This window comes from Oncorhynchus nerka, linkage group LG7 (assembly GCF_034236695.1).
Source record: "Oncorhynchus nerka isolate Pitt River linkage group LG7, Oner_Uvic_2.0, whole genome shotgun sequence".
Taxonomy (NCBI): domain Eukaryota; kingdom Metazoa; phylum Chordata; class Actinopteri; order Salmoniformes; family Salmonidae; genus Oncorhynchus; species Oncorhynchus nerka.
Window position 1 is genome coordinate 18918430 of NC_088402.1, and position 17182 is coordinate 18935611.

Here is a 17182-nt window from a genome sequence, read left to right on the forward strand (position 1 = left end):
AGCTTCTCCATCCTGGAGGGCGAAATCAATCATTTCCAGGCCCAGGGACATGTACTAGTCAGTGGCGACCTAAATGCCAGAACCGGACAAGAACCTGACACCCTCAGCACACAGGGGGACAAACATCTGCCTGGAGGTGACAGCATCCCCTCCCACATATGCCCCCCTAGGCACAACTATGACAACATAACCAACAAAAACGGGTCACAACTCCTGCAGCTCTGTCGCACGCTGGGTATGTACATAGTCAACGGTAGGTTTCGAGGGGACTCCTATGGTAGGTACACCTATAGCTCATCTCTTGGCAGTAGTACTGTAGACTACTTTATCACTGACCTCAACCCAGAATCTCTCAGAGCGTTCACAGTCAGCCCACTGACACCCCTATCAGACCACAGCAAAATCACAGTCTACTTAAACAGAGCAATACTCAATCATGAGGCATCAAAGCCAAAGGAACTGAGTAACATTAAGACATGCTATAGATGGAAGGAATGCAGTTTGGAAACCTACCAAAAAACAATTAGGCAACAACAAATTCAATCCCTTTTAGACAATTTCCTGGGTAAAACGTTCCACTGTAATAGTGAAGGTGTAAACTTGGCAGTAGAAAATCTTAACAGTATATTTGACCTCTCAGCTTCCCTATCAAATCTAAAAATCTCAAATAGAAAACCGAAGAAAATTAACAATAATGACAAATGGTTTGATGAAGAATGCAAAAATCTAAGAAAGAAATTGAGAAACCTGTCCAACCAAAAACATAGAGACCCAGAAAACCTGAGTCTACGCCTTCACTATGGTGAATCACTAAAACAATACAGAAATACACTACGGAAAAAGAAGGAACAGCATGTCAGAAATCAGCTCAATGCAATTGAAGAATCCATAGACTCTAACCACTTCTGGGAAAATTGGAAAACACTAAACAAACAACAACACGAAGAATTATCTATCCAAAATGGAGATGTATGGGTAAACCACTTCTCCAATATTTTTGGTTCTATAACAAAGAACAAAGAGCAAAAACATATACATGATCAAATACAGATCTTAGAATCAACTATTAAAGACTACCAGAACCCACTGGATTCTCCAATTACATTGAATGAGTTACAGGACAAAATAAAAACCCTTCAACCCAAAAAGGCCTGTGGTGTCGATGGTATCCTCAATGAAATGATCAAATATACAGACAACAAATTCCAATTGGCTATACTAAAACTCTTTAACATCATACTTAGCTCTGGCATCTTCCCCAATATTTGGAACCAAGGACTGATCACCCCAATCCACAAAAGTGGAGACAAATTTGACCCCAATAACTACCGTGGAATATGTGTCAACAGTAACCTTGGGAAAATCCTCTGCATTATTATTAACAGCAGACTCGTACATTTCCTCAATGAAAACAATGTACTGAGCAAATGTCAAATTGGCTTTTTACCAAATTACCGTACAACAGACCATGTATTCACCCTGCACACCCTAATTGACAACCAAACAAACCAAAACAAAGGCAAAGTCTTCTCATGCTTTGTTGATTTCAAAAAAAGCCTTCGACTCAATCTGGCATGAGGGTCTGCTATACAAACTGATGGAAAGTGGTGTTGGGGGTAAAACATACAACATTATAAAATCCATGTACACAAACAACAAGTGTGCGGTTAAAATTGGCAAAAAACACACACATTTCTTCACACAGGGTCGTGGGGTTAGACAGGGATGCAGCTTAAGCCCCACCCTCTTCAACATATATATCAACGAATTGGCGCGGGCACTAGAAAAGTCTGCAGCACCCGGCCTCCCCTGCTAGAATCCGAAGTCAAATGTCTGCTGTTTGCTGATGATCTGGTGCTTCTGTCACCAACCAAGGAGGGCCTACAGCAGCACCTAGATCTTATGCACAGATTCTGTCAGACCTGGGCCCTGACAGTAAATCTCAGTAAGACCAAAATAATGTTGTTCCAAAAAAGGTCCAGTCACCAGGACCACAAATACAAATTCCATCTAGACACTGTTGCCCTAGAGCACACAAAAAACTATACATACCTTGGCCTAAACATCAGCGCCACAGGTAACTTCCACAAAGCTGTGAACGATCTGAGAGATAAGGCAAGAAGGGCATTCTATGCCATCAAAAGAAACATAAATTTCAACATACCAATTAGGATTTGGCTAAAAATACTTGAATCAGTCATAGAGCCCATTGCTCTTTATGGTTGTGAGGTCTGGGGTCCGCTCACCAACTAAGACTTCACAAAATGGGACAAACACCAAATTGAGACTCTGCACGCAGAATTCTGCAAAAATATCCTCCGTGTACAACGTAAAACACCAAATAATGCATGCAGAGCAGAATTAGGCCGATACCCACTAATTATCAAAATCCAGAAAAGAGCCGTTAAATTCTACAACCACCTAAAAGGAAGCGATTCACAAACCTTCCATAACAAAGCCATCACCTACAGAGAGATGAACCTGGAGAAGAGTCCCCTAAGCAAGCTGGTCCTGGGGCTCTGTTCACAAACACAAACACATCCTACAGAGCCCCAGGACAACAGCACAATTAGACCCAACCAAATCATGAGAAAACAAAAAGATAATTACTTAACACATTGGAAAGAATTAACAAAAAAACAGAGCAAACTAGAATGCTATTTGGCCCTACACAGAGAGTACACAGCGGCAGAATACCTGACCACTGTGACTGACCCAAAATTAAGGAAAGCTTTGACTATGTACAGACTCAGTGAGCATAGCCTTGCTATTGAGAAAGGCCGCCGTAGGCAGACATGGCTCTCAAGAGAAGACAGGCTATGTGCTCACTGCCCACAAAATGAGGTGGAAACTGAGCTGCACTTCCTAACCTCCTGCCCAATATATGACCATATTAGAGAGACATATTTCCCCCAGATTACACAGATCCACAAAGAATTCGAAAACAAATCCAATTTTGAAAAACTCCCATATCTTTTGGGTGAAATTCCACAGTGTGCCATCACAGCAGCAAGATTTGTGACCTGTTGCCACGAGAAAAGGGCAACCAGTGAAGAACAAACACCATTGTAAATACAACCCATATTTATGCTTATTTATTTTATCTTGTGTCCTTTAACTATTTGTACATTGTATATATATATATAATATGACATTTGTAATGTCTTTACTGTTTTGAAATGTCTGTATGTGTAATGTTTACTGTTAATTTTTGTTGTTTTTCACTTTATATATTCACTTTGTATGTTGTCTACCTCACTTGCTTTGGCAATGTTAACACATGTTTCCCATGCCAATAAAGCCCTTGAATTGAATTGAATTGAGAGACAAACAGTAACTATACGAGTCTGAGAGAGAGAGAGAGAGAGAGAGAGAGGCAGAGAGACAAACAGTAACTATACGAGTCTGAGAGAGAGAGAGAGAGAGAGAGAGAGAGAGGACGTCTGTAGGCCTACTCATGGTTATTATGTGTCCATGACAAAGCTGTGTAAATCAAAAGGGGGCGCCCTTGTTTTACAAATATGGCTCAACTGCTATGTCTCCCTTACACCATCAGGGAGAGGCAGAGTGTCGTGCTAGACTTCCCCGGATGCCTGGACGGTCAGCTGTGCGCCAGACAGGTGCTGTCAGAGAGAGAGAGAGGGGTGCTGTCAGAGAGAGAGAGAGAGAGAGAGAGAAGGAGGGAGAGATATATGACAGACTGATAAAATAGTCTGGTACTCGACTCTTATATTTTAAAACATTTGTTTGTTTCATGAGTAGTCTATTGTTCTACCCTTTTCCTCGCTCTCCTTTCTCTCAATTAGGTCATATGTCAGAGCCAGCTGATTGGGGAAAAACAGACTATGCACTGTTCCTGTACCTGTGCTTGCCTGTGCGTTTGTGCATGTGTCTGTCCCGCGGTTAAGTTGCCCTAACCTCCAGGCATAGGCTTCGATTTATACTTCTTATTTATCACGTAAACTCATAGCTTATAAGGAAATATAAATATTTGAATCGAAAACAGGCATTCGTAATGTGTTTGGAATTCAGTTAGGAATTCAGTTAGGACAATGTTGCTGGCATTGACAGGCCAAATTAATGTTATAATTTTTAGCGATTCTGCTCCAATTCTACATACAAATTTAGCGTAGGCTGTACTTCCTTTTATTCAAAGTTGAACGTTATTTATTGATTTTCTGACGAGAATAAAAGATAATCTTAAAAAATATTTTTTAAGTAGCCAAGTTAAAAGAGAGATAAATAATACGTTGCCTATGGCTACAACATATTCACCCATTCAGCAAGTAAAACATAGTTTACTGGATGGCAGAGAGTGTTGTAGCCTGTTAATAGATCGCCTCTGTCATTGCACAGTGAGAAATTATGATCATGGCAATCCAACGTCATAATAATGGACCGCTGATGAAAGCCCGTTCCCGCGTCTGGCTTTGTCGCTGGCATCCCCGAGTAGCTGTTACCTGAATTGCACCTGAAGGCGTCACATCCACTTGTCACACATACACACATACGGTTCGAGGGAGCGCGCATCTCACACACACGCTCACTCTCCACTCGATTGCAATCGGTTTTCACCAATTTACCACAGACGACTCCTTGATCTCTTGGCGGATCAGTGTTAACGGACGCGCCTCATACATTCGGTCGGCTCACACCTTTACCTCCGTGACTTTGATGGGGACTTGGGCAACAGGGAGAGAAAATGCCTGTGATGAAAGGATTACTTGCGCCTCAGAACACGTTTCTAGACACCATAGCCACACGGTTTGACGGCACACGTAAGTTTGTTCTCTTTCTATTTGAGTACATTAAGCTATGGGCCTTCAGTTAGACTATTCGTTTTTTGCACCTGCTTTCTAATAAGCAATTAGATTGATGGAAATGTATAAATCAATTGGTGGATGATGCCTTTTAGGCATTATGTGTATTTCCTCCTAAAACAGCCAGTGAAATCAAAACACTGAAGTAACAGTGGCTGAAGTTAATGCAGGTGGTAGGATATATTTCGAAAATGATTTATTCTCCTCAAGATGGAATAGCATAGGTTTAGTTGCTCTTGGTGCTCAGAGGTATAGGCTGTATGTGTGTGGGCAAGGCTGCAGGTAGCCCTTTGCTGCAGTCAAATGACTAGTGGCCTCGTGGATGGAACATTGTTAATATTTTTCATAATTTAATAATAATAAACATTATTTTAAAAAGCCAGCTGAAAATCTGGTGTTTCTATCGGTTTTGTCATAATTCAGTCTTCTGTGATGTAAATAAAGTTTAATATTGAGATGCAAATTCAAAATTGAATACATTTAAACTCTGCATCGAACACTATATCTGACATGGTGTCTTCTTTTTTAAAACCCATAACCATGTGTGTGAGGTGTAGCCTATACTTTTTAAACCCATAACCATGTGTGTGAGGTGTAGCCTATACTTTTTAAACTCATAACCATGTGTGTGAGGTGTAGCTATACTTTTTAAACCCATAACCATGTGTGTGAGGTGTAGCCTATACTTTTTAAACCCATAACCATGTGTGTGAGGTGTAGCCTATACTTTTAAACCTATAACCATGTGTGTGAGGTGTAGCCTATACTTTTAAACCCATAACCATGTGTGTGAGGTGTAGCCTATACTTTTAAACCTATAACCATGTGTGTGAGGTGTAGCCTATACTTTTAAACCCATAACCATGTGTGTGAGGTGTAGCCTATACTTTTTAAACCCATAACCATGTGTGTGAGGTGTAGCCTATACTTTTAAACCCATAACCATGTGTGTGAGGTGTAGCCTATACTTTTAAACCCATAACCATGTGTGTGAGGTGTAGCCTATACTTTTTAAACCCATAACCATGTGTGTAAGGTGTAGCCTATACTTTTTAAACCCATAACCATGTGTGTGAGGTGTAGCCTATACTTTTTAAACCCATAACCATGTGTGTGAGGTGTAGCCTATACTTTTTAAACCCATAACCATGTGTGTGAGGTGTAGCCTATACTTTTTAAACCCATAACCATGTGTGTGAGGTGTAGCCTATACTTTTTAAACCCATAACCATGTGTGTGAGGTGTAGCCTATACTTTTAAACCCATAACCATGTGTGTGAGGTGTAGCCTATACTTTTTAAACCCATAACCATGTGTGTGAGGTGTAGCCTATACTTTTTAAACCCATAACCATGTGTGTGAGGTGTAGCCTATACTTTTTAAACCCATAACCATGTGTGTGAGGTGTAGCCTATACTTTTTAAACCCATAACCATGTGTGTGAGGTGTAGCCTATACTTTTAAACCCATAACCATGTGTGTGAGGTGTAGCCTATACTTTTTAAACCCATAACCATGTGTGTGAGGTGTAGCCTATACTTTTAAACCCATAACCATGTGTGTGAGGTGTAGCCTATACTTTTTAAACCCATAACCATGTGTGTGAGGTGTAGCCTATACTTTTAAACCCATAACCATGTGTGTGAGGTGTAGCCTATACTTTTAAACCCATAACCATGTGTGTGAGGTGTAGCCTATACTTTTAAACCCATAACCATGTGTGTGAGGTGTAGCCTATACTTTTTAAATCCATAACCATGTGTGTGAGGTGTAGCCTATACTTTTTAAACCCATAACCATGTGTGTGAGGTGTAGCCTATACTTTTTAAACCCATAACCATGTGTGTGAGGTGTAGCCTATACTTTTTAAACCCATAACCATGTGTGTGAGGTGTAGCCTATACTTTTAAACCCATAACCATGTGTGTGAGGTGTAGCCTATACTTTTTAAACCCATAACCATGTGTGTGAGGTGTAGCCTATACTTTTTAAACCCATAACCATGTGTGTGAGGTGTAGCCTATACTTTTTAAACCCATAACCATGTGTGTGAGGTGTAGCCTATACTTTTAAACCCATAACCATGTGTGTGAGGTGTAGCCTATACTTTTTAAACCCATAACCATGTGTGTGAGGTGTAGCCTATACTTTTAAACCCATAACCATGTGTGTGAGGTGTAGCCTATACTTTTAAACCCATAACCATGTGTGTGAGGTGTAGCCTATACTTTTAAACCCATAACCATGTGTGTGAGGTGTAGCCTATACTTTTTAAACCCATAACCATGTGTGTGAGGTGTAGCCTATACTTTTTAAACCCATAACCATGTGTGTGAGGTGTAGCCTATACTTTTAAACCTATAACCATGTGTGTGAGGTGTAGCCTATACTTTTAAACCCATAACCATGTGTGTGAGGTGTAGCCTATACTTTTAAACCCATAACCATGTGTGTGAGGTGTAGCCTATACTTTTAAAACCCATAACCATGTGTGTGAGGTGTAGCCTATACTTTTAAACCTATAACCATGTGTGTGAGGTGTAGCCTATACTTTTAAACCCATAACCATGTGTGTGAGGTGTAGCCTATACTTTCTAAACCCATATCCATGTGTGTGAGGTGTAGCCTATACTTTTAAACCTATAACCATGTGTGTGAGGTGTAGCCTATACTTTTAAACCTATAACCATGTGTGTGAGGTGTAGCCTATACTTTTAAACCCATAACCATGTGTGTGAGGTGTAGCCTATACTTTTAAACCTATAACCATGTGTGTGAGGTGTAGCCTATACTTTTAAACCCATAACCATGTGTGTGAGGTGTAGCCTATACTTTTTAAACCCATAACCATGTGTGTGAGGTGTAGCCTATACTTTTTAAACCCATAACCATGTGTGTGAGGTGTAGCCTATACTTTTTAAACCCATAACCATGTGTGTGAGGTGTAGCCTATACTTTTTAAACCCATAACCATGTGTGTGAGCCTATACTTTTAAACCCATAACCATGTGTAGCCTATACTTTTTAAACCCATAACCATGTGTGTGAGGTGTAGCCTATACTTTTTAAACCCATAACCATGTGTGTGAGGTGTAGCCTATACTTTTTAAACCCATAACCATGTGTGTGAGGTGTAGCCTATACTTTTTAAACCCATAACCATGTGTGTGAGGTGTAGCCTATACTTTTAAACCTATAACCATGTGTGTGAGGTGTAGCCTATACTTTTAAACCCATAACCATGTGTGTGAGGTGTAGCCTATACTTTTAAAACCCATAACCATGTGTGTGAGGTGTAGCCTATACTTTTAAACCTATAACCATGTGTGTGAGGTGTAGCCTATACTTTTAAACCCATAACCATGTGTGTGAGGTGTAGCCTATACTTTCTAAACCCATATCCATGTGTGTGAGGTGTAGCCTATACTTTTAAACCTATAACCATGTGTGTGAGGTGTAGCCTATACTTTTAAACCTATAACCATGTGTGTGAGGTGTAGCCTATACTTTTAAACCCATAACCATGTGTGTGAGGTGTAGCCTATACTTTTAAACCTATAACCATGTGTGTGAGGTGTAGCCTATACTTTTAAACCCATAACCATGTGTGTGAGGTGTAGCCTATACTTTTTAAACCCATAACCATGTGTGTGAGGTGTAGCCTATACTTTTAAAACCCATAACCATGTGTGTGAGGTGTAGCCTATACTTTTTAAACCCATAACCATGTGTGAGGTGTAGCCTATACTTTTTAAACCCATAACCATGTGTGTGAGGTGTAGCCTATACTTTTTAAACCCATAACCATGTGTGTGAGGTGTAGCCTATACTTTTTAAACCCATAACCATGTGTGTGAGGTGTAGCCTATACTTTTTAAACCCATAACCATGTGTGTGAGGTGTAGCCTATACTTTTTAAACCCATAACCATGTGTGTGAGGTGTATCCTATACTTTGGTTTCAAAGTAGATTTGTTTAAGATTACCAAGAAACTGCAGTAAAAGGTTATAACAATACTTGGCTCAGTAAGATTTTTTGAGACATTATAATATGAGGCGGCAGGAAGCTTAGTGGTTAGAGCGTTGGACTAGTAATCGAAAGGTTGCAAGATTGAATCCCTGAGTTTACAAGGTCAAAATCTGTCATTCTGCCCCTGAACAAGGTAGTTAACCCACTATTCCTCGGTACGCCTTCATTGTAACTAAGAAGGTGTTCTTAATTGCCTTGCCAAGTTAAATAAATATGATGGTCAACGGGCGTTGCACTATTGACAGCAAAGTTCAGCACCACGGACAGCGATTCACCCTCACGATGGATTCCACTTTGACGCGTGCCACTCAAGCTCTACTAAACAACAATCCTATCAGGCTACACCATGTCTAAACCTCGAGAATAGTCTACTCTGTAAGTACGTTTACAAATATCCTTGTGCCACTATTACACATTTTACCCATAGTTCCTAGTCCTTACATGAAAGCAGTTTGAAACTTTTTTCAGATGACATTTTCAAGACAAACACATTAAGTGAAATGAACATTTATTATTTCTGCTCTCTGACCACCAAGTCTCGCTGTGAGAACAATATTCCCCGCGCGGCACTGACAGTAGCAGTTGCATCTATCAAAATTAATTGGTCGGTGGCACCATTACAGCAGGTGGGTCCGCTTCCCAAGGCAGAGGCACACGGGCGTCTTTAAAACGACTGCTTTTTCTCTTTCTTTCCGCCTGAATCCTAACAAAACATCAACTTCCAGTCCGGCGATTTTAGAAATTTGAAGTGCATTTTAATGTTGCTCGTTCTACTACATTTACTCCAACATTAAGCCACTTTGTGCTGCATCTGGACCAGAATAAGCCTGTTTCTCCTCTCTTGCTAACTCCTTGTGGAATTGTCGTGCCATTTCATATTCACCTTGACAATGCTGATGGAGTAAAGCAGGGACACATACAGGTCTGGGACCAGGCTAGTTCAGAAATACCGCAGAGAACGGCTTCTGAATCTTTAACTGGTCACAGAAAGGAGATGGCTCCCACTGTGGTGTAGACTATACCAACTAGCAGGTTTAGGCCTACGTTGTTGGCACATGTATTATTATTTAATTTGTCTCAGCATTGCTCATTTCACATCATTCCTGGGCAACAAGTCACTGTAACAATAACACTCATTCTTAACTGATTTACAATATTCTTCAGTGGTGGCTCCCACTTTGGCTTACTGTAATCTGTGGAAACCAGACAGGCCTATATAGGTAGCATGGATGGAACATCCTGTATCCCACTGCTCTAATTGGCTATGACTGCTATGATGTCACCACGGACTAACACTAGTCCATACTGCTTTATTCCAGACCTCATAAACAAATAGCTGTAAGATTGAGTGTCCCACTATGTTGTTTCAGAGGGACAGCAGGTAGCTATTTCTCAGAATCACACCCTATTCCCTTTCTGGTGGACTACTTTTCAACAAGTAGTGCACTATAGGGAACAGTGTGCCACCTGGGACACAAACTATCCTATCTTAAAGGTCTCGCGATGGAATTGAGGCTTAACCAGCTACACTACAGCCCCCCAATGTATACACCACTGTCCTTGAGCTGCAACAGCCAGGAACCTGGAATTAATGGGGGTTGGAACTGGACAGGGAAACCAAATGGAAGCAGTGGAGCCTGAGCAGACAAATTGGGTCTGGTGGCTGGTGCCCTGGTCTGACCAGATGGCCAGAGGGGAAAACTTCAAACTGGCCTGGTTCAGGGGCTGATGGCGATGGGCCCTCTGCTCTGACGGCATAGTACTGTGGCCCCAGATGAACAGAAAGAGGGAAGAGCTGTCAACTGGCTGACAACATTGTTTGGATTGTCCCCTATAGAGATTCCTTCACTGAAAATAACTACACGTGGCAGGACCTGTGTCTCCTACTAAGTCTCTCTGTGTGTCTGTGTCTCTGTGTGTGTCTGTGTATGTGTGTCTGTGTGCGTCTGTGTCTGTGTGTGCGTCTGTGTGTGCGTCTGTGTGTGCGTCTGTGTGTGCGTCTGTGTGTGCGTCTGTGTGTGCGTCTGTGTGTGTGTCTGTGTGTGTGTCTGTGTGTGTCTGTGTGTCTGTGTGTCTGTGTGTTTGTATGTGTGTGTGTGTGCGTCTGTGGGTATGTGTGTTTGTGTGTGTGTGTTTGTGTGTGTGTGTGTGTTTGTCTGTGTGTGTGTGTCTGTGTGTGTGTTTGTGTCTGTGTGTGTGTGTGTGTGTGTGTGTGTCTGTGTGTGTGCGTGCATGCATGTGTGCAGGTGTCAAAATGTGAACCAGGGTGATGTTGAAAAGGCCATTTCACGAATAGATCCCTCTCCTGTGTACCAGTGCATGTCCTGCTGGTACACCATAAAAAATATCACCTATCATGTGACTTCATCAGAAATCCATGTTTTGAATATGTTCTGTAATACCAGTTACAAGTCATTACTCACTTTTACAATGTAGAATACACTGACTCACATTCAGGCACATAGCTTACACATTGGAGAGACGGCACAACAGGCCCACACAATGTGTACTGTACAGTATTACTCTAACTTTACATCTCATCTCAATAGTTGGTGGTCCTGTATGTCTCCTTGGGTAGAGCATGGTGCTTCCACCGCCAGTATAGTGGGGTTGATTCCTGAGGCCAGATGTTTAATGTCTGCACTCATGACTGTACGTCGCTTCGGATGAAAGCGCCTGCTAAATGGTATATATATTATATTATTATATATTAGTGGGTAACATTGGAAATAGTTCATTGCCTTATTTGCTTTCCCAAACTCCCAGTGGAATGCTCTATAATATTTCCCATAGTACCCCTCTGTCACAACCATTCTGCAGATTCCTGTTTTCCCCCTCAGCGCCACGAGCACCTTCACCACCAGCCAGGTAATTACATTTACGTACTGACACACTTTTTCTGTGAGAGGTGTGTGTGTCTGTGTGTCGGCTGTGGTACGGCTGCAGAGCCTGTGTGTGTCTGTACCTGTATGTGTATGATCATTTTTGTGTGTGTGTCTGTCTGTGTCTATGTGGGTGTCTGTGTTTTTGATAATTTGTGTGTGTGTGTCTGTCTGTGTCTATGTGTGTGTGTCTATGTGGGTGTGTCTGTGTTTATGATAATTTGTGTGTCTGTGTCTGTGTGTGTGTGTCTGTTTGTGTTTATGTGTGTGTGTCTATGTGGGTGTGTCTGTGTGTTTGTGTCTGTTTGTGTTTATGTGTGTGTGTCTGTGTGTGTGTGTCTATGTGTATAATAATTTGTGTGTGTGTGTGTCTGTCTGTGTCTGTGTGTGTGTGTCTGTTTGTGGTTATGTGTGTGTGTCTGTGTGTGTGTGTGTATGCCTATTTGTGTGTATATGTGTATATGTGTATGTGTGTATGTCTATGTGTGTATGTGTGTGTGTCTGTGTGTGTACGTGTGTGTGTTACGAGAGGAGAGCAGACGAGTCCCATCCGGTGATTAACTTTTCTTTAAAGAAGCGTCTATAATTGAGCCGTTAAAGTTTTCGCCGAGGGATTGCGATGATTAGAGTTGGATGTTAATGAGTGTTTAAAGCTGGCTCAGGTCTGGCTCAGGTCTGGCTCAGGTCTCAGCCACAATAGAGGGAACTGTTACGTAAATAGAGATCACAGTGGTTCACCTCTCTGTAAAGAGAAACAGTGGTTCACCTCTCTGTGAAGAGAAACAGTGGTTCACCTCTCTGTGAAGGGGGACAGTGGTTCACCTCTCTGTGAAGAGAAACAGTGGTTCACCTCTCTGTGAAGAGAAACAGTGGTTCACCTCTCTGTGAAGAGAAACAGTGGTTCACCTCTCTGTGAAGAGAAACAGTGGTTCACCTCTCTGTGAAGAGAAACAGTGGTTCACCTCTCTGTGAAGAGAAACAGTGGTTCACCTCTTTGTGAAGAGAAACAGTGGTTCACCTCTCTGTGAAGGGTGAACAGTGGTTCACCTCTCTGTGAAAGGGAACAGTGGTTGAGTTCTCTGTGAAGGGGAAGAGTGGTTCACTTCTCTGTGAAGAGGAATGTGGTTGAGCTCTCTGTGAAGGGGAACAGTGGTTGAGCTCTCTGTGAAGAGAAACAATGATTCACCTCTCTGTGAAGGGGAATGTGGTTGAGCTCTCTGTGAAGTGCAACAGTGATTTGCAACAGTGATTTTCTCTCTTATTTATGATGCTTTAAGGAGACTAAATATGATGTCAGCACACAACCATTGGCCTCACTCTAAGGTCACAACGCAGTATAGCAACCAAAACATTTAGTCGGGGAGACTCCTCTGTTTCTTCTAGAAAACGTCAGCAGTTCCATAGAAATGTGGTTCTTCCTGGAGGTCCGAAGTCCTGTCTGTCGTCATTGACATTCCACCTTGGTAACGGACTGTTAAAAATGATCACCTAGCGGTGTTTCACTTACGCAAGTCTGGGCTGAGACCCAGTTTTTTAATTGAATTAATTGTTTGAGAAAGAGAGAGAAATGAGGGAGATTGAGAAAGAGAGAGAGACAAATAGAGAATGGAGAAAGAGAGGGAGAGAATGGATTTGAAAGAGGGAGAAGGGATTTGATAGGCGGTGAGAGAGGGAAGTACTGTAGAGGCAGAGAGGAAGTGAGAGGGGAGAGAAGGTAATCAAGGAATGAGAGAGCGAGGGTGTGTATGTGTGAGAGAGAGAGAGAGTATATGTTAGAGAGAGAGACAAAGAGAGAGAGAGAGAGAGTGTGTATGTGTGAGAGAGAGAGTGTATTTTGGAGAGAGATAGAGAGAGAGAGGAAGAGAGCGAGAGTGTGTATGTTAGAGAGAGAGAGATAGAGCGAGAGTGTGTATGTTAGAGAGAGAGAGTGTGTATGTTAGAGAGAGATAGAGAGAGAGCGAGTGTGTATGTTAGAGAGAGAGAGAGAGAGAGCGAGTGTGTATGTTAGAGAGAGAGAGATAGAGCGAGTGTGTATGTTAGAGAGAGAGCGAGTGTGTATGTTAGAGCGAGTGTGTATGTTAGAGCGAGTGTGTATGTTAGAGAGAGAGAGAGAGAGAGAGAGAGAGAGAGAGAAGCGACCCCTTACAAATGACAGGAATTTATAAAATGTAATGAGTCCAATAATGTTTCTAGTGGTATGAGCCAGTGGGATTTGGTGATAAAGAGGACAGCTACAGTATGATTAAAGCTGAGGGGTTGTCTAATGATTTGCACTCTTCAATTACTCAGTGTGAGAGGATGGTAGTTAAAAGGGCTTTGTGTATACTTTCATGTAAGTCAGTGTGTAAATCAGTGTGTGTACGTGAGTCAGTGAGTGTGTGTGTTTGAGCGTGTGTGTATGTGGTGAGTAAGCTACCCTCCAGACTGTCTGTACTAACATTGATTACCCCGATTTATGCTAATAAAACCAAATTGATGTTGTTCTCTAGGTCTCGTAATATTGACCCAGAGAACCTGTGTATTTGCACATTGGAGGCAACCCAAACTGAGCAAGTTCCCCATGATAAGTACTTGGGTATTTGGATTGACGATAAACTGTCTTTTAAAACACACAAAAAAGCAGAGAATGAAGATGGTTTTCTTTTATAGAAATAAATCCTGCCTCACTTTGGAAAGTAGAAGGAAGATTGTTCAAGCAACGCTTCTCCCAGTGCTGGACTATGGTGCTATAATCTACACGCATGTGTCAGCCTCTGTTTTAAAAGCTTTAGATTCAGTCTAGAGACAACAGGAGAGAGAGACTAAGAGAGCTGTAGGGAGAGATAGAGAAACAACAGGAGAGAGAGACTAAGAGAGCTGTAGGGAGAGATAGAGAGACAACAGGAGAGAGAGACTAAGAGAGCTGTAGGGAGAGATAGAGGGACAGCAGGAGAGAGAGACTAAGAGAGCTGTAGGGAGAGATAGAGAGACAACAGGAGAGAGAGACTATCTCTCCCTACAGCTCTCTTAGTCTCTCTCTCCTGTTGTCTCTCTATCTCTCCCTACAGCTCTTAGTCTCTCTCTCCTGTTGTCTCTCTATCTCTCCCTACAGCTCTCTTAGTCTCTCTCTCCTGTTGTCCCTCTATCTTTCCCTACAGCTCTTAGTCTCTCTCTCCTGTTGTCCCTCTCTCTCTCTACAGCTCTTAGTCTCTCTCTCCTGTTGTCTCTCTATCTCTCCCTACAGCTCTCTTAGTCTCTCTCTCCTGTTGTCTCTCTATCTCTCCCTACAGCTCTCTTAGTCTCTCTCTCCTGCTGTCCCTCTATCTCTCCCTACAGCTCTCTTAGTCTCTCTCTCCTGTTGTCTCTCTATCTCTCCCTACAGCTCTCTTAGTCTCTCTCTCCTGTTGTCTCTCTATCTCTCCCTACAGCTCTCTTAGTCTCTCTCTCCTGTTGTTTCTCTATCTCTCCCTACAGCTCTCTTAGTCTCTCTCTCCTGTTGTTTCTCTATCTCTCCCTACAGCTCTCTTAGTCTCTCTCTCCTGTTGTCTCTCTATCTCTCCCTACAGCTCTCTTAGTCTCTCTCTCCTGTTGTCTCTCTATCTCTCCCTACAGCTCTTAGTCTCTCTCTCCTGTTGTCTCTCTATCTCTCCCTACAGCTCTCTTAGTCTCTCTCTCCTGTTGTCCCTCTATCTCTCCCTACAGCTCTCTTAGTATCTCTCTCCTGTTGTCTCTCTATCTCTCCCTACAGCTCTCTTAGTCTCTCTCTCCTGTTGTCCCTCTATCTCTCCCTACAGCTCTTAGTCTCTCTCTCCTGTTGTCTCTCTGTCTCTCCCTACAGCTCTCTTAGTCTCTCTCTCCTGTTGTCTCTCTATCTCTCCCTACAGCTCTCTTAGTCTCTCTCTCCTGTTGTCTCTCTATCTCTCCCTACAGCTCTCTTAGTCTCTCTCTCCTGTTGTCTCTCTATCTCTCCCTACAGCTCTCTTAGTCTCTCTCTCCTGTTGTCCCTCTATCTCTCCCTACAGCTCTTAGTCTCTCTCTCCTGTTGTCTCTCTGTCTCTCCCTACAGCTCTCTTAGTCTCTCTCTCCTGTTGTCTCTCTATCTCTCCCTACAGCTCTCTTAGTCTCTCTCTCCTGTTGTCTCTCTATCTCTCCCTACAGCTCTCTTAGTCTCTCTCTCCTGTTGTCTCTCTATCTCTCCCTACAGCTCTCTTAGTCTCTCTCTCCTGTTGTCTCTCTATCTCTCCCTACAGCTCTCTTAGTCTCTCTCTCCTGTTGTCTCTCTATCTCTCCCTACAGCTCTCTTAGTCTCTCTCTCCTGTTGTCTCTCTCTCTCCCTACAGCTCTCTTAGTCTCTCTCTCCTGTTGTCTCTCTATCTCTCCCTACAGCTCTCTTAGTCTCTCTCTCCTGTTGTCTCTATCTCTCCCTACAGCTCTCTTAGTCTCTCTCTCCTGTTGTCTCTCTATCTCTCCCTACAGCTCTCTTAGTCTCTCTCTCCTGTTGTCTCTCTCTCTCCCTACAGCTCTCTTAGTCTCTCTCTCCTGTTGTCTCTCTATCTCTCCCTACAGCTCTCTTAGTCTCTCTCTCCTGTTGTCTCTCTATCTCTCCCTACAGCTCTCTTCGTCTCTCTCCTGTTGTCCCTCTATCTCTCCCTACAGCTCTCTTAGTCTCTCTCTCCTGTTGTCTCTCTATCTCTCCCTACAGCTCTTAGTCTCTCTCTCCTGTTGTCCCTCTATCTATCCCTACAGCTCTCTTAGTCTCTCTCTCCTGTTGTCTCTATCTCTCCCTACAGCTCTCTTAGTCTCTCTCTCCTGTTGTCTCTCTATCTCTCCCTACAGCTCTTAGTCTCTCTCTCCTGTTGTCCCTCTATCTCTCCCTACAGCTCTCTTAGTCTCTCTCTCCTGCTGTCTCTCTATCTCTCCCTACAGCTCTCTTAGTCTCTCTCTCCTGTTGTCTTTCTATCTCTCCCTACAGCTCTCTTAGTCTCTCTCTCCTGTTGTCTCTCTATCTCTCCCTACAGCTCTCTTAGTCTCTCTCTCCTGTTGTCTCTCTATCTCTCCCTACAGCTCTCTTAGTCTCTCTTTCCTGTTGTCTCTCTCTCTCCCTACAGCTCTCTTAGTCTCTCTCTCCTGCTGTCTCTCTATCTCTCCCTACAGCTCTCTTAGTCTCTCTCTCCTGCTGTCTCTCTATCTCTCCCTACAGCTCTCTTAGTCTTTCTCTCCTGCTGTCTCTCTATCTCTCCCTACAGCTCTCTTAGTCTCTCTCTCCTGCTGTCTCTCTATCTCTCCCTACAGCTCTCTTAGTCTCTTTCTCCTGTTTTCCCTCTATCTCTCCCTACAGCTCTCTTCGTCTCTCTCTCCTGTTGTCCCTCTATCTCTCCCTACAGCTCTCTTAGTCTCTCTCTCCTGTTGTCTCTCTATCTCTCCCTACAGCTCTTAGTCTCTCTCTCCTGTTGTCTCTCTATCTCTCCCTAC

At 42.7% G+C, this 17182-nt stretch overlaps 1 protein-coding gene across 1 annotated transcript in view; it reads left to right on the forward strand.

Moving 5' to 3' along the window:
* The first annotated feature begins 4702 nt into the window (after nt 1–4702).
* Nucleotides 4703–17182, forward strand: part of LOC115131247 (potassium voltage-gated channel subfamily H member 8-like) — a 147963-nt gene continuing 135483 nt past the window's right edge. The window contains exon 1 of the mRNA XM_065020286.1: nt 4703–4778. Coding sequence (XP_064876358.1) covers nt 4703–4778 — 76 coding nt within the window. The remainder of the gene's footprint in view (nt 4779–17182) is intronic.